The 26646-nt window shown below is 35.5% G+C and overlaps 1 protein-coding gene across 1 annotated transcript in view; it reads left to right on the top strand.

Annotated features, from left to right (window-relative positions):
- LOC149793464 (peroxisomal biogenesis factor 19-like) overlaps positions 1-26646 on the top strand; it is a 63458-nt gene that overhangs the window by 23110 nt on the left and 13702 nt on the right. Inside the window, exons 3-6 of the mRNA XM_089967457.1 lie at positions 204-375; positions 3639-3724; positions 12275-12427; positions 18318-18494. Coding sequence (XP_089823583.1) covers positions 204-375; positions 3639-3724; positions 12275-12427; positions 18318-18494 — 588 coding nt within the window. The remainder of the gene's footprint in view (positions 1-203; positions 376-3638; positions 3725-12274; positions 12428-18317; positions 18495-26646) is intronic.

The following is a 26646-nucleotide window of genomic DNA, read 5'->3' on the forward strand; positions in this document are numbered from 1 at the left end:
TACAATGCATGATCTTTTCTTATGATTTAAAAAAAACCACCAAGAATGAAAATCATGGCAAAACAAATATCTTATTCTGATAAATTTTCATTTCATGGATTGAAACTGAGCTGGTAACAAGTTTTTTTAATTGTTGTCACCTCACAATTTTGAGAAAAACAAATATTTTTTATAAATTACATTTTTTTGTTACTGACTTTCAGGTCAGAGACCCAGCTTCAGCTAGCAGTGATGATCCTTTATCAGAAACATTTACAGAGGAATTCTCAGATGAAATGGCAAAACAGTTTGAAGAAGCCATGAAGTCATTTCTTTCCCAGGACCCAGCCATGATGCACCAGATAGAAAAACTGGCAGAATCTGCCAGTGCTTGTGGTTGGTTTAGAATTTCCTTTTTCATTTAATTCCTGCATCACATTTAGTTTAATTATAAAACAAACTACAACAATAATAAGGGTAGACAGTTGTTTTTGGCAGAAGGGCCAATCCCGGTTATGTAAATTTGTTTAATCTTTACTCAAGCCTAAATTATCAAGACATAAAACATTTATAACCTAATTCAAAATAAAATTGATTTTCTTAACTAATTTTTTTATATTCATTACATGTATTGAGGCATCTTTATTTGTTCCCATCCTACCCTGCATCCTTATTTCCATTTGACCATATGAGTTCATTAGCAAAATTGCTCAAAACTACCATATTTCATGTATTGTTTTGTACCCTTTAATTTTGTGTACACAATCCAGTTATCAAAATAATAATTATTTAAATGTATCATAATTTTTCATACATATCACTTTGTATTTTTGTATAAAAAAAATCCATTAAATTATTTAAGAAGATTTACGTTTGCAAAAAAGATTAAAAATAGCATATTGCCATTTTCTTTTTACAAAAAATAATTAATTGTTGGTGAGAAAATATATTAGCTTTAGTTTCAGACTGCTTACTATACTAACTCTCCTGGCTATGACTGACTGACACCCCCACCAACCCACCTGCAAAAAATCCTGCAGGCGTCCATGTGCGCAAGCTCTCTTATTATCATTACAATATCCAATAGATAAACTTTCACATGTCTTTTGTCTATCAAGTGATTGACCATTTATAAATCATAATGACTAAACAATTTGATGTGGTGATCATTGTGGGCATCTTATGTCCAGTGTCTGGTATGTCAAGTTAGCTAACAGTCATTTGTTTTGGTCTGGCCAATACATCTGTTTTGGCTCAAATGACCAGATCAGTTAGATTTTCAGGCAATCTTTGTGATTTTTCAGCTGTTTTTTTTCTGGGGGATATACTTTTATAAGCATTGTAAGACATATGCTTTTTGATCAAAACCTTGTTAACATGCCTATTAAGTAAAACCTGCTTGACACAGACAAGTTAAATTTGTGGTGATGTTTGCACACATGTAGATTATCTGATGAAATTTTTCTTGTTGTTATATCATTTTTTTAAAAACAAAATTGTATATATTTGTAAACTTTTGATATGTGAACTTATTGATCTGCAGTTTAGAGATCTGCAACTTTCTTGGCCCACTGGTAAAAAAAAATCTTTTCAGAGATATTTTCCCTCACATATACCGGTACCTTGTCTAGATGTTAATAAAGTGCACAAACAAGCCTTTAACACCATGTCAAAGTTAGGCATGAACTTGGTGTTGTCTTGCTCCCTACTTGACTTCACACACCTGATGATGTTTTGTTTAGCCAAAAAGCGACTAACGATCACTGCTGTATGCTCCATCACGTTCACTTTAACTCAGCAAATATCCTTGCACTGGTGGAACAGCTTCTCTCATGAGTAAACCTGGTTCAGGCTGGTTTCAGTAATGTATGGACAGAATGTGTCAAAATAACTTTTTTTTAAAAAAAAGGGTCTTCTAATTTTTAACAATGGTACATTTCAACTATGAAACAGGATGCATTGTAGATGGCCTTTAAAACATTGTTATTCCTCCATTATACATATGAAGAATAGCTTTACATGCTTTGTCATCTTCAAATGTTTGTCTGAGAACTTAGAAAAAACTTTAAACCCTTAAGCTGACCATTCTAGTGGCATAGTGGTTAGAGCTTCCACTCCAGATGTGGGAGGTTGTTGTTCAAACTTTGCAAACCATATATACAATTATTTTATACAAATTTATTTTCTCGTTAATTGAACATTGTCAGAACTAAGCACATATGAATGCTCAGTTGTTTGGGGTTTTTTTTGTTGCTTATTTGCATACAGTTGTGTCTCCCTTCAGAATTAATAGAAATTAAACTAGTTTGCTTCAGGTAGTTTACTGTTTTCAGTGATGCAGTTTTAAATACCCCTCTTAGTATTGGCAGAGACATCATAAGTACTTTAGTTCTGGTGAAATTTACAGGCCTCATAAAGGTATCGGCTGTATTTTAATTATATACTTCATAATGAGGTACTGAAATATATCTGGGGGAGAAAAATAATATAGTCAGAGTGCTGAGACCACTTTTATCGCCATAGTGGTGATATCTCTTTTGGAGCTACTTTCTTTTTCCATTTAGGAAGTATATCTTTCCTTATGTATGTTCTTCCGACCTATATTTTCATATTTAGGCCTGTTTGTTTTTCCCTTTTTTCTCTCTCTCCCTATTAGAATGATTAAATCTTAAAACATATCAACACGGTTGACCCTTTAGAATACATTTTATAATCAGTGTAAAGACACCATCAGAAATGCATAACAATGAAACTTAAACAAGAAAAAGCAGGCATCAGCGTTTTTTAATTACTTTTCTACATTTATCATGCAAATCATCAGTGGCTGAACTTAAATGAGCTGTTCCATATTCTGTGTTGCCCATACATTATGATACATGTACCTATTACATTCTTCATTGCATAATAAAATTGTTTAAGTTGCAATTTTAACTGTTATCTCCTGTCTGAAAATGATGGAAAATGAGTCATATTTTAGTGTCAGTTTCAAAATTATGGTACAGTGTTACTGAAATTGACCACAAGCCTGCCAACACACAAAACTTCATTTCTGAATGCATAAATAAACAAAAATAGCAATTTTTGGAAGTCCCTCTGCAACTCGCGCCTTGCTTATAGTGAGGTCTATGTTTGTGGACCCCGTTATGTGCGAGTTATCGAGGGAGAGGTGTAGTATGACTCATATTAAATAAGTTAATATTTTTCCATAAAAAAAAACTTGAACTCTTATTAATATCTCAGATTGAGATTTTCAAATGTTTTAATATTTTTCTAATTGTCAGATTGGCATTAATCAATTTTGCAATGAAAATTGAGCTGGCAGAAATGAGTAATCAATTAAAATACAGTTGTATTTTGAATTTTCCTGAAAAGAGGCTGAGGGAATTTTGAAGATTTCTTCAAATTTTAGAAATAATTTATATCCAAATTCTCTTCAAGAATCAACAATATTTCAAATATTAATATAGTTTTAAAATTTTAAGCATCTCTATGTCTGAAACAAAATCCAGACATTTTTAGAAATATCAAACCAAGATAATGTAAATTCTCATTTTGAGTAAGAAAACATAAGAACACATTTTTTGTGTTTCTTAGGTGACAAATGAAAATCTTTTGATCTATCAGAAAACATAAGGACGCATTTCATTTCTGTTTCCTAGGTGACAGTGAAGCAGCAGGTCAGGAGTTTGAAGATACTCTGAAGCACACCCTATCTAGTCTTGCACAGAATACAGAGAAATTACAGGTACATTTGTGCAATTTATATTGCTCTGATTTACTACATTATAAGTAAGTAACACTTAATTGATGGACACCCTATTTATGTTGGTGAGCATTAACACACATGTATATTTTTCTGTGTGTGTGAGAGAGAGAGTTTGTATTTATATTTATTAATACAGACTGTGTACACTAGAAGTCAGGAGTTTTGAACAATTATGTATAACATCCACAACATTGTGTCTGGTGTTTGTATAACACCCACAACATGGTGTCTGGTGTTTTGTATAACACCCACAACACGGTGTCTGGTGTTTGTATAACACCCACAACATGGTGTCTGGTGTTTGTGTAACACCCACAGCATGGTGTCTGGTGTTTTGTTTAACACCCACAACACGGTGTCTGGTGTTTGTATAACACCCACAACATGGTGTCTGGTGTTTTGTATAACATCCACAACATGGTGTCTGGTGTTTGTATAACACCCACAACATGGTGTCTGGTGTTTGTGTAACACCCACAGCATGGTGTCTGGTGTTTTGTTTAACACCCACAACATGGTGTCTGGTGTTTGTATAACACCCACAACATGGTGTCTGGTGTTTGTGTAACACCCACAGCATGGTGTCTGGTGTTTTGTTTAACACCCACAACATGGTGTCTGGTGTTTGTATAAGACCCACAACATGGTGTCTGGTGTTTTGTATAACACCCACAGCATGGTGTCTGGTGTTTTGTATAACACCCACAACATTGTGTCTGGTGTTTGTATAACACCCACAACGTGGTGTCTGGTGTTTTGTATAACACCCACAACATGGTTTCTGGCGTGTAAGTTTAATACTGTTACAGTCAAACCCATTTATCTCGACCTCAGTTATCTTGAGAATCCATGTATGTTGAGCATTTTGGTCAAGTAAAATGAAATCCTTTGTTTTGCTAATTTTTCCTGCTTACCTCAAATGCTGTAAAGTTGATAATCCTGTTATGGCGGGCATAAGTTTTGACCTAAGTAACGTGGTCCTGCTTACTTCGATGAGATGCAACTTTTAATGTCCGTCTCAGAGAAACTTTAATGGAAATAACCCAACCTTTCCACTATTAATGGTACCTCATACTGCAAGGATGGAAAAATCAGTACAAGACCAAATTTTACCGGTATAAATGATAATCAACCAATCTCATCAATGCATGGTTTATCACTTGCATAGAGTGTCTTATGTCACATGTTTATGCACGAATAAACAGTGACACAAGAAAGAGTGGAAGAAACAAGCTTTTAAAAAAAATACAATAATTTATTTCCCTGGAAAATTTCTGTAAATATTAAAAAAATATGAACTTATGGTTTTATAGAATCAAATCCAAAATTAATCCAAGAATAAAATTTTAGTGATCCTAATAACAGTAGTGTTGAAGTCTACAGTTTTAGTAGAAACAATAGCTATCACTCCAGTTTTGGATAGCTGAATAAATTTTTATAAAAGCTGTCCTTGCTCAGCAGTTTCACATGAGCACACTTATATTCCAGAAAAATAACAGAATTAATCCTACTGAGAAAAAAATCTCAAAAACAGAGGTTATATCATCATCTAAAATGGTCACGTGATCATGTTCTAGAAGCTTATAGAAATTAGGTACTTGTTAAGATACACATACACCCAGTGTGGCTCTGACAAAGACCAATCATTTTACTCTAAGAAATAAAAAATAAAAAAAATTGTTTACATTTTAAACACGAAGTTCCATCATGACCTCAACAACAACCAATCATTTTAAAATAAAAATAGAACTTGTTTATGTGGTTGCTACAAATTTTGAATCATGGTCAGGATTTAGATCAACACCTGGTGTTTAAAAAATGAACAGTCAAGATCAAACTATTTTCTGAAAAAAGTATCATCTCTAGTGATCCGTAACGGAGAGTGCTTTAGACCACTCGGCCACTCGGCAATGAAGTTGTTCATCGCTGTGCCATGATTACATATTTTTCAACACAAACAGAATGAATCAGAAAGTGACTGATAGAGTAATGTCTATGAAACAGAAAGAGGAGTGCTTTCATTTGTATTGTTTTTATCTTGATTATATAATAATAATGATAATAATAATGAGGACTTTGTATAGCGCCTAATCTTTAAAAGCTCAAAGCGCTTTACAACATTAGACAGCACCTATCAGATAAAAAACATATAATGATATGATTACAAAAATAAACACCATGAAATTAGAAAACATTTTAAAAAAAACATGCTGAGAATATTTAAGGTAGGAAACATTATTAGGTCTTTAAGCTTGTTCTTGCAGTCAAAATAAGTGAGGTTTGAGAGCCCCCTTGAATGTGATCACTGTGTCTTTGTGTCAGAGTTCAGTGGGCAATTCATTCCATATTGCTGTGCCCTGTTATGCAAAAGAATGCTGTCCATATAGCTTTGTTTTCATAGTGGGAATAATGAGTATACGATTATCAGAAGAGGAGCTTAAGTATCTTGCTGGTGAGGTCAGATAGGTATGTTGGACTTGAGTCCGACAGTAAAACGTAGCACAGAGAACAAATTTTGTGTTTGATTCTGGATGGAATGGATAGCCAGTGTAGGGTACAGAGCAGTGGGGACATGTGCTCTGATCGTGGTACTTTAAGTATGATCCGAGCAGCTGTGTTTTGAACTTTTTGAAGTTTCTGGAGCAGATATTGAGATGAACCAGACAGAATTGAGTTACAATAGTCCAGCCTTGAAAGTACTAATGAACACACAAGTGTTTTAGTGGCATCAACTGAAAGATATTTGCAAATTGAGCTGATGCGTCTCAGCTCAAGATATGCAGCCTTGCATATGTTCATGACATGTTGATGCAATGTGAGAGACTGTCCAGAGTAACACCTAGGTTTCGTACTGATTGTATGAATTTAATGTTGTTGTTGCTGATATTTATTGTTTGAGATAAAGGATGTGAATGAGAAAGTATTTGTGTTGTGATCAGAATGGCCTCAGTTTTATCATCATTCGTCTGCAGCTTGTTACATGTCATCCATGATTTCACATCAGAAATGCACCTCTCTACACCTTGGATGGTAGCAAGAACTTCAGTTGGGTGGCTAGATTTGTATATTTGGGTGTCATCAGGGTACAATTGGTGAGACACTGGATGATGATCTATGACACTTGAGAGCAACTAAGTGTACAGAATGAATAGAACAGGTCCAATAACAGACCCCTGTGGAACACCACAACATACATCAACTGGGCTGGAGTGTATTCCATTTGCAGATACAATTTGTGTCCTGTTGACCAAGTAGGACTTGAACCATGGTAAGGCTGTATCATGAATGCCAAATACATGCTGGAGACGGTGAAGTAATATATTATGGTCTATTATGTCAAATGCTGCAGACAAATCAAGGAGGGTGAGGACTGTAATCTTTCCACTGTCCAACACAGAGAGAATGTCATTAACTACTCTTATACGAGTAGTTTCAGTACTGTGCAAGGGCGATATGCAGATTGTACATTGCTAAAAAGACTGTTTGAATTTAGATGAGATACAAGCTGGGATAAAACAACATTATCTAAGATTTTTTGTATGAATGGGAGATTAGAAACTGGGCAGTAGTTCTTTAAAGTGTTATGGTCTAGTGTTGGTTTCTTCAGCAGAGGCTTTACAATGGCAGTTTTGAAAAATTATGGGAATTCCCCGGTTGAGAGAGATATTAATAACATCAGTTATTGAAGGCAATACTGGATGTAAGCACTCAAGCAGCAGTGATGTTGGAATTGGATCAAGTTCACATGACTTTGGTGCACTCTTTATCAGGATTGTACGTACGAAATCCATACAGACAGGTTCAAATGCCACTAATGGTTGCAGCTCAAACTCTGTATCCCAACTGTATGGTGATGAGTCAATTGAAATTGTGGTGTCAAGCTTATCTCTAATGGTTTGTACTTTGTCACGGAAGAAATCAGCAAACATGTCCGGACGGTAGACTGGAGAGAAGGTAGTTGGAAGTGGTGTAGATTTGTTCCTTGACATTAGCTTGTTAGTAATCTCGAAGAGCTTTTTGCAGCTGGAACTTTCCATGATCTTAGTAGTGTAGTGGGCTGATTTCGCTGCATGGACTATATTTGTGACATCCTTCTTAGTGGCTTCATAGATTTGCTTATGAATAGTGAGCCAGAGTTTGTCAGCTTTACGGCAGTCTCTTTTAGCAGTGCGAAGCTGGTCCCAAACACTGCTATACAATGGAGAACACTTTTGAATTGATACTCTGCACTTGGTAGCTGGGGCATGTTTGTCAAGCAATGAACGCAGGCAGTTATCGAGTTGTTCTGTGGTAGGAGGTAAGCAATTTGTTAGGTTAGCTTGGATGTCGTGCATTAGTTTGGTTCTATTTATCATACGGAGGTTTCTCTTAGTAGCAGATAAAGGTGGAGGGTTAGGGACTGATACGTCAAGATGGCATATGATGCAAGGTCATGGGATACCAGGGAGGATCATAGGGTCATATAATCCATCAAAGCCGACTCTCCTTCTGGTGCTGTGTTCTTGCCGATGGTCACTGAAAACATTCGAGAATGATATGGGACTACGACTGTATGAATGGCATAAGTTGGCTTCATAGAGAATTTGATGTTTAGACAGTTAACTTTAAAGACTTGAAACGCAATTTACAGTTTGTCAGTACATGAATTCCAATATTCTCGTCTTTTTCCGGTACAGAGACAAATTGTATTGGTAAAACCAACATATATTGGTGTAAAGGAACCTCTGACTATCAACAAAAAATGATCGATTTTCATATTTGTCAGTTACATTTTGCTGCTAGTCACAAGTCAACTATAACAAAATAAAATACTTTTTTTTTAAAGTATAGTAAAATGTACACATACTTAAATTGGCTTAGATTTTGGACAGCTTGAGAAAATCAGGATTGCTGAGGCTACTACAGGGATCAGGCTATTCACAGGGAAATGAATACCATTTTAAACCAGACATTTTTGCAGTAACTTAAATGTCAAAATGTGTGATTTGTTACTTAATCTTGTTTAAAAGACCTCCAATCTTCTTTTTTCTGCAACAAGGCATGACTGAATTGTATTTTTATTGTGCATTGGAAATACCATTTGTTTTTAGAAACAAAACTCATTTTTGGTGCTTCATATCCTTGTTTCACAGTGGATTTGTCAACTAAACCCTGATATCTTGGAACCCGGTTATGTTGATGATTTTTTGACAACCTGATTTAATCGAGATAACCAGGTTTGACTGTAATATGTTAAAATATCAATATAAATAAAGAAACATCAAAGAATTATCCAAAGTTGGCAAACCATTGGCTTAGTTCAGGAGCATTAGGAATTGGATTACAGTTGCACATTAGAGGAAAAATAACTTTTAATCAAAGGGGCCCCGAATGGTCTAAAGTGCTCTTCTTTATGGATGACTGCCATCTCACCTCTGTCTGTGTGAGTTTGAGTCTCAGATTCGGCTAATGTGGGTATGTGAGAAAGCTTGCCAGTAGCTTCTCGTGGGTCGGTGGTTCTTTCTGGGGTTTTTCCATGTTCTTCCTCCACTATTAATACTGGCCGCCATGTATAGCCTATCATGTGCTGATAAATGGCGTTAAACCCTACAACAACAAAAACTTTTAATCTAAAAGTTTTTCTTGGTATAATTTGTATGTAATTTGTGAATAAGTGTCTGAACCATTTAAGAAAATATTAAAAATTGTCTGTTTATAACATTTTATTTGCTCCAGACCTGAAAGATGTGTTCGAGGATGATAAGTAAAGTTGCATTTTTGCTATTGGTATATTTTTTCTCTTTAATTCAGGCTTGATGAACAAAAAGTTTTGTTCTAAAAGTCTGATTTGTGCTGACATGCTGACACAGTGTTTAAAAGTACATGGTTGAGAAACTGATTATTGTAGAGTCTTTAGCAGGCATATTGACCCTGGCACAGTCCTCTTGCTTGAAGAGTTTTTTTCTTCCCATTTACTATATTTGCTGCACTGATGGTGAGTAGCAGTACAAAATATATTTAATGTAAAGACAAATTTGGAAATTTGGAGCAAAATCTTGTCACAGTAGATACAGAATGCCCCCATTTAACCAGATGACTGTGATATAGTTCCACACACACACACACACACACAATGGTTGCCCTCTTATACGGCCACCCCTTCTGCACTGGGAAATTGGCCTTATAAGATGGGTGGCCTTTCCAGAGGGGGACTGTATTTATTAGAGTGTATGTATGTAGTAAGAAACTACATGTAACTTCAGAGCATTTAATATAAAAGCAACGTGAACTGCTGAAAGGTTATTCTTGTCTTAAGAATGGGCATATTTCAAGTGAACATGAACAGTTTTTGATTCTTATGTGTGAAATGTGAGTGGGGTATTGTTGGCATGCATATTGCAAAACCATTCTAAAACATCATTTAAATCTTCGTGTAAACTTCACTTGATTAAGAATTACTCTCTTTCTATTTACTCCATTTTATCACTGCTGCAGAATATTGTGGTTATCTATACGATATTGTTTATTGGAGACTTTCAAACATCAAATTTTTGGAAAGAACTCTTGAACTCTGCCCAATGTTGTCAAGCCTAATAACTTGTACTTTTTCATTGAAAGTAAGAATTTTCCATTTAAGTGATGACATGTTAAAGTTTTGTGGTGATTTGTCCCTATGTTGCTAATTGTAATGCACTTTAATCATGCAGATGAAACTTTTGTAAAGTAGACAAAATGTCTTGTTTATAAAGGAAGTGATACGTGTACTATCACATGATTTTTCTGTGTTTGCCAGGTACTCCGTTTTATTCAAGGTTCATTTTTCTTCGTGTGTGAATCTATAAAAGCTAATTAAACTATGTTAACCATCAGTAGAGATTATTTTTTTACTTCCTTTACTGTATGTATTAAATATCGGTTTTGGACACATGTTGGAGAAAATACAGCCACTTGTAGGAAGTAAATTTGCCATTTCTGGTCTAAAATGCTAGCTGCATGCAGCATCAGAGGGGTGGCAGCCCATGAAGGGTACATTTACACAATTTTGTCAGTGATAAGAAAACTGGATGTATGGAAGAGGTGGCCGCTGGTGAAGAAGTCCATATAATAAGGAGAATCAGTCATCTGAAATGAAATTCAGCCTGCATGTATGCTGGATCCTAAAAGTGGTTAATAGAAACATCAATCTAAGACTCATAGGTTTTGTATTTGCATGGGAGTAAATGTAAATGATTTTTTCCCCCTAGCTATATACATGTACCATAATCATTTGAATGAAGTGCAGAGGTGTTTAGTTTCAATGATTTACTTTACATCAGCTGTACATTGCACACTAACATGCTCTTGTAGGCCTGGGTGTTGGTTTAATGTTGTCTTTCACAGTGGAGGAAACAGGAGACGCCAGAGAATACCACCAGCCTCATGCAAGTATTAGTTTAATGTTGTCTTTCATAGTGGAGAAACAGGAGACACCAGATAATACCACCAGCCTCATGTGGGTGAACACTGCTCTTACACATGCCTGAGCACAGGAACAAAACTTGGGAACAGAGAGGTGCAAAGCAAGCGTGCAACAATAGCTCTCCATTACCTTACATACAAAAAATTAATTTCTTATAAACGTTTATGGTCACTTGATGGATCATTCAGGATAAAAATGAAGTTTCTGTGATAGAATTTTTCCATTTGGAAAAATGCCCCAAAACCCTGATCAAAATTTGTCAATTATTTTACTTTGGTACAGGCAGTTTGTAATGAGCAGTAATTGTAAGACTTGTGAGTGATTTTGGGAACTTTACATGGAGTACATTACTGATAATATGAGTTGAGCACAGCTTATGAATTAACTCAAAATTTAAATAGTGCCCTTTAAAGCAGGTGTTGTTCATTCAAAAAGACAAAATTTGTTTCTTGGCTGATTGCAGAAATCAATTTAGCAGTGATTATTTGTTATCAAATTCAAGAAGTGGAAGTGGTTTGTGAGAATTGTCGGAGTGAATTTACCATTGACAAGTTATTTGTGATTTTTGTGATATGAATCTCCCCATTGTAGGATCCAGAATAGATGATGCACTGTGAATTTTACTTCAGGTGGCAGAATAATTTAACTCAATACTGACTGATACATCCTACATTTAGAATCATACCGTATGTCCTTCCCTATGTACAGGCCAAAACATTTTCCGGACTGAGGCCCATTGATTCTGTTTACTGTCGCCATGCTTTTGTTTCACTGGAAAGGGGATGTTACTCTTACTACAAAAGATAACTCAGTTGGAAAGATGCATCTAACACAAGTATACTTTTTGTGCACATTTATCTCCTGTATTTACTCGCTTATAAGTCGTCAAGCTGCAAACAACAAAGATCCTAATCTGCCATAGCATGAAGCACCTGCAGATCAGGGTCTGTGTTGATTGTTTTAGAGATTACTCCAACAAACTGCACAGACCCAGATCTGCCATTACATAAGGTGCTGGCAGATTTGGGTCTGCTATTTGCAATTAGACTCGACTTATAAGCAAGTATATATGATAATGCATATTTTCACAGGACAAACTGTCAGATGAGGACCTTTTGAAGACTTTCTCCAAGATGGCTACTGGGGAGGGTCAGGAAGAATTGATGCCCATGATGCAGGGTATGATGAAGACGCTACTGTCAAAGGAAATACTCTATCCTTCATTAAAAGAAATTTCAGAAAAGGTGAGTACAGTATATACGTGCTTATATGTCAAGCCCAACTGCAAACTGCATACATTCAGATCTGCTTGCATACATTCAGATCTGGGTCCATGTAGTTTGTTAGGAGTGATCAGTAGAACAAACGAGAGACCATAATCTGCTGGCACATTATGCAAAGGCAGATCAGGTCTATGTTGGTGGCAGTTGGACTTGATTTATATGTGAGTACATTATGGTAGATTTGTTTCTTGTGATCATATAGAGAATGTAGTGTACAGCCTAATCTTTCCCTCTGACGCAGATTATTGCCACTAAAAATGCCATTTTAATGTGACTGTCAGATAATTGTGATGTTATTCCGAGCCTAAAGTTATGTCATGATATCACCACCTTTTAATACCATTTCTGTGATAGCATTATGTTTATGCTACTTAATATCAATACATTTTACAGTCAGTGAAAGGTCAAGATTACAGCTCACAGAAAATATAATTGTTCTTTTCCACCGACCATTGCTTGTATAATGTTGCTATTTATATCTTTTGAATGTGTATCAGTTGATATGTGCTAATGCTGAGGACATGGTTGATTACAGTAAACATGCAATTTTGTTTTTAAGTAAACTCGTAGATTTTCATTGGGGAAGAAGGGGCTGTCAGATGAATACAGTATTGCTGATCTAGATTCTTTTGCCGATATTATCAAAAATCATTCTTGCTTGTGGTGTCATACAGAGATATAATTGTCAGATAAATAGATGCTGGATAAATGAGACTAGATTGTATGCAGCCATGTTCAGATATCATTGCATTTTTTTTATAAGCCCATCTTAAGTTGAGCTTATTAGGTTAAGTCATTCTCCATCTGTCTGTTAACATAATCTTGTCCAGACCATAATTTTATAACAGATGGAGAGATTTTCATGAAACCATGCCGAGTGTACATGATGACTAGAAGTAATGTCAGATGCCATTTGCCATGGTCATGGTCATTGCAAAGGAAAATGTCATTCTTTGGCTAAAGTATAAATTTTGAACTACCAAAGATATTTGAATGAATCTTCGGTTATTTTTATATAACTTAAAAATAGTATGTCCTGGCTGAAGTATAAATGTTGAACCACCAAAGATATTTGAATGAATCTTCGGTTATTTTTATATAACTTAAAAATAGTATGTCCTGGCTGAAGTATAAATGTTGAACCACCAAAGATATTTGAATGAATCTTTGATTATTTTTATTTAATTTATAAATAGTATATCCTGGCTAAAGTATAAATGTTGAACCACCAAAGATATTTGAATGCATCTTCGGTTATTTTTGTATAACTTAAAAATAGTATGTCCTGGCTAAAGTATAAATGTTGAACCACCAAAGATATTTGAATGCATCTTCGGTTATTTTTGTATAACTTATAAATAGTATGTCCTGGCTAAAGTATAAATGTTGAACCACCAACGATATTTGAATGAATCTTTGGTTATTTTTATATAACTTATAAATAGTATATCCTGTACCATAGCCATGCCACCTGCCTCAAGGTCATGGTCACAGCAAAGGAAATGTGGCTTGCATACCTGCAGAATTGTCAACCATTTCACTTTTTGGTGGAATCATTTTATTTTTAACCTCATATTATGAAATTACAATTACTTTATCTGGTTAGATAATATTGTATATATTTAAACCACAAATTGGGCACTTCGTGTATCTAGGTCACTGTAATACTTGCAATATTTAAGTGAATATTTGTGAATGCATACCAGTGTGCTTTTATTAATACATTTGAATTTTGACCAATCAGGAATCACATCAGCTTGGAGCCCAGATTAACTTGAGAAAACTAAAAGCTGATGTTGAAATGAATTGCCAGTTGCAATAATACCTCAGCAAAAACAGAACATATGCTAAAGAAATTTAAAATGGGATATGAAATGCTTGAATATTGGCTGAATATCATCCCTTGGCAGTTATTTCTCAACAGACTTAAGCATGTCACAGGGTGGAAAAGATGATTGTAGAAGTATGTTTCAACCAGAAAGCACTTTGAATCAGTTGTATTCAGTGCTTAAAATAAAATTGTTGGATAGAAATTTGAAGTATTTCTGTTGTTAACTTGAATGGTTATAGTGAGTTTATGCTATGGCCCCTTTTTTGACATGTATCCCATCAACACTTTGACATGTATCCCATCAACGCTTTGCTTGTAAACACTTTAGATTTGGTATATAAGCTTACATGATCAAAACTTTTGATGGGTTCAGTTAGGAGTGACCTCCTTGCTTATTAAGGAGATGATCTTGCATCTGGTTGACTGAGCTTATGAACACTCTAGAGGCTATATTTCTTATCAGATTTGGTATGCATGCATATATCAGCAAGATCTCAGGCACATTTATTTACATCGTTTGTTATGGATGACAGCAGTGCATATTAATGAGGTGATCTTGCATCTTTTTGGATGATGAACACTCAAGTAGCCATAGTTCTTTTCATTCTGATAGATTTAATATACAAACTGATGTGAAAAATTGTACATTTTCAATTAGAACATGTGAGTGAACATTTTTATTGATCAAATATGTATGAACATTTAAAGGTATTAAATGAAGTATGTTGACAAGAGGTCCAAGTGGAGCTGGTATTGCGTAACTGAATTGTTGACATATATCAGCCTGTGAACGGAAAGTTGCTAAGTGATGTTGGTTTCATTTTACTTTTATAAATCTCTCTCAGTATAAAAAAGATATCATTTATACAATCAACATTCTACTTCAAAGACTAAATGATTTCAAGTGAAGAACATCAGTGTGATATATCAGCATATAATTAGCTCATTCATAACATTTATACTCCAGAGGCATTCACAACAACAGAACTTGAAACGATGATATGCCGCATCAAATCAGGAAGAGCAGCAGGATATGACAAAATCCTGCCTGAGTTCTTGAAGTTCGCTGGTTTTTACACTCAGGTTGTTAGGGAAAAGTGCATGCCAACTTTGGTGCCAAGCAAAGATTATTGTGATTCCGAGGCCTGGTAAAGATCCCCACAATGCGGCATGTTATCAGCCGATCTCCTTGCTTTCAGTCTGTTTTAAGGTACTGGAACATGTGACTCTCCAAAGAATTGGTACAGACTTGGAGAATATCATAACTGTTCAGCAGGCAGGCTTCAGGCATGGCTGAAGCACTTGCAATCAAGTCCTTGACCTGACTACATTTGAAAATGTTTTTCAGAAGAAACTTAAAACTGGAGTTGTTTTCCTTGATTTAACAGTGGCGTATGACACGGTCTGGCATGCAGGGCTGTTGTTTAAATTTTCCAGAGTATTGCTGCACTGGATAGTTGAGACTATTGAACTGTTCCTTCGTGACAGTACTTCAGAGTGCACATGTAAGAGAGTTGTAGCTCGTGGAGGCATCAGACTATTGGACTCCCACAAGGGTCTGTTCTTTTGCTAAGTTTATTTAATGTCTATATCAGTGACTTACCTGTAATATAGTCATGCAAGTTCGTGATTGCAGATGACTTTGCTCTCTGGACCCGGATTCGCTCATGTACTGAGCTTGAAGAGGTATTGAACAATGACCTGGAGGAAATGAAGGACTTCTTCAAGAAATGACTTCTACAGCCAAGCTCAACAAAGACAGTCTTAAGCGTCTTTCACCTTAAAAATGCAAATGTGAGCTACGAGCTTTGAATCCTCCTCAGTGGGCAGCAACTAAAACATGACCCAACACCAACATACCTTGGTGTGACTCTGGACAGATCGCTGACATTTTACAACCACCTAAAGAAAGCTGCAGCAAAACTTAGCACTCAAAACAAATTACTCCGTAAACTGGCTGGCTCAGCCTGGGGCACTAGTGCTCAAACTCTCAAGACGTTAGCTCTGGTCCTCTGTTATTCGACAGCCGAGTATTGCACTCCTGTCTGGGCTTGATCATCCCTTATCAAGTTAATTGATGTCCAGCTCAACACAATAATGCGCATAATCTCTGGAACACTTCATCATACTCTTTTATCATGGCTGCTGGTACTCAGCAACATTCCTTCTCCACATCTGCGTCACCAGGAAGCAACCACAGTGTTGGCTGTGGTCTATGCCAGTGACAAACTTCCACTATACATGGACATCACCTCACATCCATCAGTCTGCTTGACTTATAGTCATCCAATCCAGTTAGCTTCAGGAGGATATGACAGCTATTTTCAGCATGGAGTGTCAAGTGGTCTTCAACAGATGTTGTAAACCACTCCCTCATAGCTCAGCCATTTGTCTGCCCTCTTCCTGTTGCTGTGGACCTCTACAGACCATGTCACACATTGTGAACAACTGTCCACTGATAAAGTTCCCAGGTGGACTGCAGGCTCTGCACCTTGTTGATGATGATGATGCTGTTAAATGGCAGAGCGTGCACTGTGCATGATACATAAATAAATTTAACATTCATAATCTAATGATAGTAATGGGTCTTTGATGTTTAGCAGTTAGTTCTGCATGACCATGGATAAAAGTCGGTAGTTTTCTCAAATTTTTTTTCTATGTTGGAATTCTCCCTTAACTGTCAAGATCACTGGAAAGTGCTTGTTAGATCATGTGAAATGACTAATATTAACCAAACTTCAGAGTTTCCTCGTCATAAAACTATTCAAGGAAGACATTCAGGTGTACAATATTAAATATGAGGTCACCTTATACTGGGGTACATTATTCATCCTATTGTTATTATTATTTTTATCACCACATTTACCTTATAAAATAAACTGTTATATTGATGTATCTTATAGTGGGGGATAATTGTAGAATTATTTTGAGGTACCTTTTAGTGGGGATAATTGTATCATTATAGTGAGGTACATTATAATGGGGGATACTTGTAGCATTATGGTGAGGAACATTACGTTGGGGGATAATAATGTCATTTTATTGATGTACCTATAGTGGGGGCAGTTGTATCATTATAGTGGGGGATAATAATGACATTGATGTACCTTATTGTGGGGGACAGTTGTATCATATTGAGGTATCTTATAGTGAGGGATAATTGTACTGTTATATTGGGGCACCTTTTGTGGGTAATTGTAACATTATAGCAAGGTACCTGAAAATGGGGGGTGTTGGTTGACCATCGGGACTCGATGAAGTCAATCCTGTGCTGCTCTTCGCTGATGGGTCTTCATGTGGCTGATGAGTCCGATGTGAGATGGACATGTCCTGGAGCAGTGTGCACTGAAGGCATGGGTTGGTTCTTGACAATGAGGCCTTCCTGCATTCCCTGGCATCAGCAACTTTCATTCTGCGTGCATCCTTGAAGGTTTTGGACCCATTTCGAACAGTTGCACACCAGCCTAATCTGTCCTTGGCGCAGGACTCAAGGTCTGTCACAGATATCGAGCAGCATCTCAGGCTGTCCTTGATGGAGTCTTTGAATCTTTTCTTCAGGCGACCAAATTTTCTGTGCCCACTGGATAGAGCTCCAAACAAAATCTGTCATGGCATTCGAGACTCCTCCATATGGATGACATGACCCGTCCACCGGAGTAGTGCTCTCATGACTATCGCTTCAATACTGGTTAAACCAGCTCTATCCAGCAATGCCAGAAAATGGGGGTTAATTGTACCATATTTATAACTTTTAACCAACTACAAACATCACGGACCCATACCTTCCATTAAATAATATGCTGTTAGATCATTGTCTAAATTATTACTTTTATATTTAAGATTTTAAGGGAGCAGTGTAAACTCTGACCAGCTTGTGTGTTGTGTAAAGACAGATTTAAATCTTCGCTTTTTGTAATTGAGTGTAAGTTATGCACAGAGCACATAAAATCTGTTCTTGTGGATATGTGTAATTTTCTTCCTTTTTCTGAAGAATAAAATTACATATGTTTGTGTTTTCAGTATCCTAAATGGCTGGAGGATAATAAGCCCAAGTTGAAAGATGATGACTATAAGCGATACAGTGATCAACATGATATTATGAAACAGATACTAGCGGACTTTGAGCAGGAGAGTGAATCAGATACGGATGATGTAAAGAAGACAAGGTTTGAACGGGTTATGGATAGGATGCAGAAGGTACATATAAAAATTTACACATTTCTTTATTCAGATCACCCATTCTCCTGACTTCATGATCTGATGAATAACTGTAGGAAAGATCGTTAGATTTCGCCAAATTTCTTATGTAACTTTATATATCTATCTTTCCACAACACCATTAACAGGAGTTATGCCCCCTGTTTACCCATCCTTTTGGTTTTGCTTTCTGCAGCATAAGTTTACCAAGGTTTGTTAGATTTCAACAAAATTTTGGTGTGTTGCCTTATATTCATGAGACCTGGAAAGAGTTTGATTTACAGTGATTCATGACATAGTTTACAGGAGTTATCTGTTCTGATTTTCTATCCTTCTGATATTGCTTTCCACTACTTTAGAGAGGATAGTTAAACCTAATTTAGCACGCTGCTTTGTATTAATGAGAGCTTGAATGAAATTGATTTGCAGCATTTAACGTCATTTTCAGGAGTTATTGCCCCTGATTGCATGTCTTTCTAAAATTAAAGCTGTAGTGCCTGAGTAATTATCATTTTGGACTTCTGCCAAATAGGGAGCAGATTCCAATCCTACCATCCTGTCAGCCCAGGTCGGCTACACTGGTGTGTCTCTGAGTAAGGCACTTGGAGTCCATTTGCTACAGCATTATGTAACTGTGTAGTTTTGCCATATAACATTAAATGAAACTTGTGTGTTGATGTGCCATAAATCATTAAACAAAACTCGTGTATTGATGTGCCAAAAAATATTAAATGAAATTCATGAATTGATGTTTTGCAAAACATTAAATGGAACTTGTGTATTGATGTGTCATAAAACATTAAATGAAACTTGTGTATTGATGTATCATAAAACATTAAATGAAACTTGTGTATTGATGTGTCATAAAACATTAAATGAAACTCTGTGTATTGATGTATCATAAAACATTAAATGAAACTTGTGTATTGATGTGTCATAAAACATTAAATGACACTAAAACTTGTATTTCCACACATAACTTTACTCAGGAATGTTGGATTTCAACCAGATTTTTGATGCAATTTTATTACTAATGATACCTTAAATGAGCTGGGTTTCCGGTGTGTCTCGTCATCATTTCAGGGAGTTTTGATCCATGAATGGCTGTTCTCCAGTGTTGGTTTCCCAAAATAAGATGCACTGCAGATTGCATTTAGTGGGGCCATTGGCATGTATAGCGCTAGTTTTCTTTCTTTCTGGCACTTCCCCATGATGTAATTTTTTAATATGGCAGTTTTGTTTATGATAATGATGAATTAAAATGAAATCAAAGCTGTACATGTAAAAGGAAAATGAGGTTAGAATGGATTCAGGATTTGCATAAAATTCTGTAAAAAGTACTTATGACGTTTATTGTAGAAAGACTAGTTTAATTTAGAGTAAATAGTACAGGTATGTCATTGTGAATGGCTTTTTGTTAAGGATGGCATTGTGAATGGCATTTTGTTAAGGATGGCATTTGAATGGCATTTTGTTAAGGATGGCGTTGTGAATGGCATTTTGTTAAGGATGGCATTGTGAATGGCATTTTGTTAAGGATGGCATTGTGAATGGGATTTTTTTAAGGATGGCATTGTGATTGGTATTTTGATAGGATGGCATTATGAATAGCATTTGTTAGGATGAGTTTGTCTATGGTATTTTGATGAAGGTGATACCAAAGAAGAAACAAGACAGGACCAAATAAAAATGTTGCTTTTGAGAGAAATTTTTTAAGTACTGATAGTTGATTTTGAGGGTTTTCATCATATATCAGACATGCCAAACTGTTCTGATTTATCTGGAAATGTCCCAGATTCACATGTTAAAAAAATAATTTTTTTCTACCAGAAGAAACCCCTTATTTTTGCACATTCCATATTTGATTGTTTTTGGCCAAATTCTGGTTTTCAGTCAAATCTGATAGATATTTTTCATTTCTGGTATCATGAGCCGCAATTGTGAAGTTGATTTGTTATGTGTTTGGTTTGCTTTATGCTCAGTTTATTATAGTTGATAAAGTTTTTAATATAAAACTTGATTTGGACAATTAACAATCGCCTAAGAAAGTTTCAAGTCCACTACAGAAAGAAATACACTAAGTACTTTACATTCATTTGGTCCAGTTGGAAAGACGATACAATGTCATTCTCCACCTCAAAACCACCATATGAAATCCTGTCCCTGATTCAACTTTTATTTAGTTGGCAGGTCTGCTGTACATATATTACGCTAAGGATCCTGAAGACTTCTGTTTAAGGTGGTGTGTGGATTGTATTTAGTAGGAGCCATGGAGTAAATTATCTCTTCAAATGAACTAATAAAGATTTTCGATCAGCTAATTAGATTTTATCATAAAACCTTCGATGGGTTACAAAAGACATTCTAACAACTTCTTTGTATTATGATAAGTTAGATTTGATTTTTGAAAAACAAAATATGAATTAAGTTCCTTAGGGCTGTTCCAGTAAAACGTATATCCCCCCCACGGCACTTTTAAAAATAAATTCTGTAGGAGGTTGTGTTTCAAATTACTTTGATTCTGACAGGGGAAGGTTGGCTAGGAAAATCACTTCTGTTGTGGGTTGTGTTAACAAAATGAGAAATCGCTGGTGGGATTGTCAGAAGAAAAACGAATATATATTTAAAATCGCATCAAACCTCCTCCTACTCCTCCTAGCAGTAAAACATTGTGTCTGAATATGATGTCAGTACAAGCGAGTGCACCTAATTTGTACAAATTCAGTACTTATAAAACAGTGATACGTGTTCGGCAAATTATGTCACATTGCAGATATAAAACTTATGCTTTGCACATCATGCAAGTTTTTTTCAACTTTTAACTTTAAAGGTGCATTTTGTGATGTAAATCATGCTGCCAGTAGCGGTCTCGCAGCACTTGATGCGGCATCCAGATTCAGGAAGGCAAACGTTAAAATGACTGGATACTTCGGGTCAACATGAATGGCTCTTAAACTAAATTTGATTGGTTCATTGAGCTATGGAACAAGCATTTTATGGTAGTTTTAACTTTACTTTCATCATGGAAGTTTTACAAATGCGTGTTTCAAATAAGGGCCACCACAGGAAACCAAAATGGCTGAATCACAACAGGGTTTGTCTTCACATGACTTCAGTCAGCAAATACTGGCTGGTGATAGCTATGATGACAATGAATATTATGTATATCAGAGTGCTGGACATAGGAAAAATCTCCCTGGAAATACCAGCATGTGATTTTGAGCCCGATATTGATATTGTGTTTGAGTCCGAGGTACGTGTTGGATGGACAGGATGCCAGTTAAATTTTTTCAACATATCCATGCTTGAACAAGCAGACCATGGAACTGTTGGACTTAAAACCCTAATGTAGATTATGGAAGAGAAAAACTCTGGCATATGAGGCAGCAAAGCAGTGATTCAAGGAAGTGAAACTTTGGCATAGTTCATGTTTGTGAAAACCTTTCTTTTTGGAACAGAGATATCCAAGAGAGAATAACTATGGGGCCATACCTGTGAGATGTTGAAAATTGCACAACCATAAAGAACAATAACTTGTTCAAGATAGTTATGCATATGCGTTTCAGACAGCAGACAGTGAAAGGGAGTTCTCAGCACAGAATAATATTTATACACAGAGGAGGAGGATCATATTAAATTCAGAAACAATTAACAGATTAATGCTCATAGGGAGCATCAGAGAATCCCCATACAACACAATTACATGTGTGTAGATCTCTAGTTGGCAGAACCACTTTGGCAGCAAAAAAATAACTTTCATATCATGCAGAATTTACCAAATGAAGTACATGCACTCCATGTTCAAACATTAAGTGACATTACACATAAGGAACTGACTGATCTGTGTAAAGTCAAAGCAAGATGGATAAAATTTGTCCTGTTTGTGTTTGGTTATTCCTATGTATATTTTGAGCATGGTGATATTTTCTGCAGACCTTTTGGCACTTAGTTCCAAGCCATCATTTGGTATTTGTATCACAAATTGGATTCCTATTATCTAGTACACAAAATTTTGAAGCAGTGTCATTAACTAATGATGAAATTGATGACAAAATATTTGATGTCATTCTGATATATGGATTCTTTACTACACTACTAATCTGTTCATCCTGATTGTTTTTTAACATCTCCTTTGGTTTTACTGGTACCAAAACTTTTAATAAAATTGTAACTTCTATTTTCTTGCAATCTCAGTATTTGTGATATTGTATTATTGTCAAAAGGTAAAATATGCTTAATTGTGTTGTAAAATCTACAACTAATAATTAATAAGTGACTGCAGTTAACAGTCGGTCAACTTAATGTGTGCATAAATAATTGCCATATTACAGAGTGTGGTTAGAAACAATAGAACAGTTGTACAAAATGTATTTAGAACCATCATTCGTATTGTCTTTACATATTACATTTAAATAATAATATCATTATTTCTGCACATTCCTATCATTATTGACCTAGTATTATTAATTTCCTGATCTGATTGTGTTCATTTCTTGTGCAGTTTTTACACATCAAGAATTCTCACTGTGACAGTATCATTAAAAAACAATATAATCTGCACCAAATTGAGTTATTTGAGAAGAAATTCATTTTTTAACTCAAAATCACTAAAGCTATGAGTTCTGGCATTAAAGTCTCACATTAAATAACATTTGAAGTAGCCATGATAGTAATTTAGGATGCAGCTGTACTAATTTCACCTTTGGTTTATTCAAATTTTGAATTGATGGATGAACATAGTTCCAAAATAAACACATCAATTTTAGAACATGTTCATTGACTATGAATCAAGTATTGTATATAATCAAGTCCAACTGAATTGTATGAATTTTTTAAAATTCTTTTGACAACATCATAATTAGTTGTCAAATTTGAAGTAAGCCTCTGGTCTTTCTGCCATACCAACCAAGACCCTACCACAACCACGTGACCATGCCCAATGACATCACAGTAATAATCGCTATACATCTCTTTGAGTATTTTGATTTCAGTAGAGCTTTAACAGAGTCGAACAATAAGAAAGAGTTTCATATTTAAGTGTTATGGAGATATTTAACATTGGCTATTCTTCCAGCCACCACCTCATTGGAGATCACACACACAGAGCTTAGATTAAATCTTGAAATCCTGGCAGGATCACTGCAAGGGAGATAACTTGATGATTTTATTTGATTATTTTGGTCTCTGCTTATCCAATGGTATTTCTGTTACTTGAACATTATCTAACAGTGTGTCCAGTCAGCATGGTCGAAAAAGGCATACAATACTCACATTAGTACAGATATGACAGAATGAGAACCCTACTATAAATCAGTGGAGATAAAATAGAAAGTATATATGGGTTTGATGGGTTTGACTGTCCCTTGATGATTGATAATGAAAGTAAGATTTTGGTAAAAAGAATCTTTTGAGAGCTTATCCTACTTGTAACTAAAAAAAGTCAGATACATTGTTTTATTAACATAATTCCCTTTACAAACCTGAGTTTGGAAGACATGTTACTGAAATCAGCACCTGACTCTTTGGTGTAGTATTGAAAGGACACATTTCAAACTTGTGCAGATCCAGAAAATGGTGCGGCTGTTATGGATTTCTTTTCACAAAAGCTGTCATCATAGATGTGTCTATGCTGATACAAATTTGATCATGAGCACATGGAATTTTAAGTTTTTGCATTTTAATATCATGTAGTTTACACGGGTTTTCAATTGGAACTGAATTAGTGCAGCAAGTCCTGAACTCTTGAGTTTTGTGCAAAAACATGAAATCGAAGCAGAATACATCCAGAAATGTAGAGGTTTTCTATCTTGGATTTAGTCTCCCCATTGCGTTTCACATTGATATGAATATTCACAAACAATTAGCAAAGTAGTAGGAAAAGTAAGTGACAAATTTAGATACTTATCATAAACAAGACAAACAGTATGTGGGGGACAAGATCATAAGAAAAGGCTGGAATTGGAGAAGTATAATAACAACAACAAGTGTGCCTCTTTTTTATGTGTGCAACATTATTTCTCAGCTTTAGTAAGAAATGACATTAAAAAAAAGACAAAAGGTGTACAGTTAACTAATCCGTCGTGAATCTATCTACTTAAAAGATGTATCAAATAGATATTAACCTTCTGGTTGTATCTGTTCTGGTCTGTTTCTGTCCATTCAGTTGATTATGTCCAGTGAATCAGTATGTTTGGAGACATTTTTAGCAAATTTAAAGATTGGAATTTTGTTTGGCAGATCATGATTATACACTGTACTTCTGTCTGAAGAGATGTGAATATTTCGTGTCTTGTTTTTTTTAATTCTGGTTGTTGCTCAATTCAAATGCATCATGGAAAAACATTGATGCATTATCGTACTTTAAAAAAAATATTTATTACAGATGCACATCTCCAGATATAGGTGAATATAGCTTGAATAAGTTATAACAGTTCTGGCTGGAACAATGGACATTGTTAGAGAAACTTTAAGTGAGCTAAAATGTAAACTTTCTGGCAGTGTGTGGTGCAGAATTGCTCAAGATTTCTCCATCTGATATGCTCACCATGAAAAATCCATTTGTACCAACTGATGATGACTTTTTGGTAACTGTCTGGAAGGCATAATTGATGATATTCCAATGTCTACAAAAATTACTAGAGTCAGAATTTGTAAACTCATACAGCTGTGGCAAAAATGATGGACTAGTACCTTTGCTGCTGTTGCCACAGTTGATTAGTTGGTTGTTTTAGTTTGGTTTGGGTTTTTTTTGGTGGGGGGGATTTTAATGACATGTTTCAGTACATAATAGGCTATATATGGCAGCCAATATGTTAGGTGGAAGAATAACCCTGAAAGAACACCAACTCAGATTGGTTCATCTGTGACAAAAACTCACTCTATGAGATGCGCAAGTGATCTGTAAAAGCAGGCACCTTAGTACATTAGGGCACATGGAGCCTCTGTTGATTTGGTGTTTATCTGCAACAGCCGAAGTCATTTGGACATGAGGCTTCAGGCTTTGGTAGATCATCATGGCCTTTGCACCATTTTCAGATCAAGAGAATCTGTATATCGCAGCCATCTTTACTGCTGAAGAAAATCCAAGGACTTCTGAGACACCAAACACCAATTATGTAAAACCACTGACCTTCCACAAGTAACTGGCAACATTCTCATTTACACATTGGAGGCAAGTAATCACATGGCAAGCATCTTGTACCACTCTGCCATGGAAGCCCCTCAGATCTGTATGACAAATAAAGCCTCTTATACCACTCTGCCATGAAAGGCCCCCAGACCATAGGTATGTATCTCATATGAAACACTAGAAGTGGGAGATAGAACATGTGACAACTGGATTGAAAGTGCAGAATGTTACTGCTTCACCATCAGTGATGATGATGATGCTGTTGACAATACAGTTGACTGCAATTATATTTATTTTACAAGTACTCAGGGAAAAAATGATTCCTTGGCTTTCATCCATTTTCACAAATCTAATTTTTATTATATAAATTTTTTGACATGCTTTATTTCTTTTTGTTAAAACTTTATGTTAGTCCTGCAACAAGGCATACAAATAAGACATCGGTTACTGAAATATATGTTCTTACAAAAAATGATATAGTTTAAATGTAGACAGAAATAATGCAATATCACTTCCACAGGCGTTAATGTTTTTTTCTGACAGATCATGTATTATAAGTTTACCAAAACATTTATTGAAATAAATATTAACAAGGAATCATAGCAGTATGCCTGAGAACAAAGAAAAAATAGCAAAACACAGTGATCACTTTAGTAAACACACATTTAAGTAAGGATACAAATTCATGATTTCTGTATTAGAACAGAAATCCCTATTATAAAATCTGTATTCATGGATGTTAAATTAGTATGTATTAAGGGACTGATCAATGACATCTACAAATAATAAGCAACCAAGGAAATTTGTGATTTCACAGTATCAGAGACATACATGGCTGACAGACAAAGAAACAAAAGGACTAAAGATTGATTATAGTGAATAAATACAAATAAAAAGATGCAGTAGATTATATGATCTATAAGATTTCAGTAGATTACCTCCAGCCAGCTGTCATTTAAGTCGCTTCTGTCCCCAACCCAATATTAAAATCTCTTATACCACCCACTAACCCATAGCCAGAAA

This window comes from Sinohyriopsis cumingii, chromosome 8 (genome assembly GCF_028554795.1).
Source record: "Sinohyriopsis cumingii isolate HCF-2022 chromosome 8, ASM2855479v2, whole genome shotgun sequence".
Lineage (NCBI taxonomy): Eukaryota > Metazoa > Mollusca > Bivalvia > Unionida > Unionidae > Sinohyriopsis > Sinohyriopsis cumingii.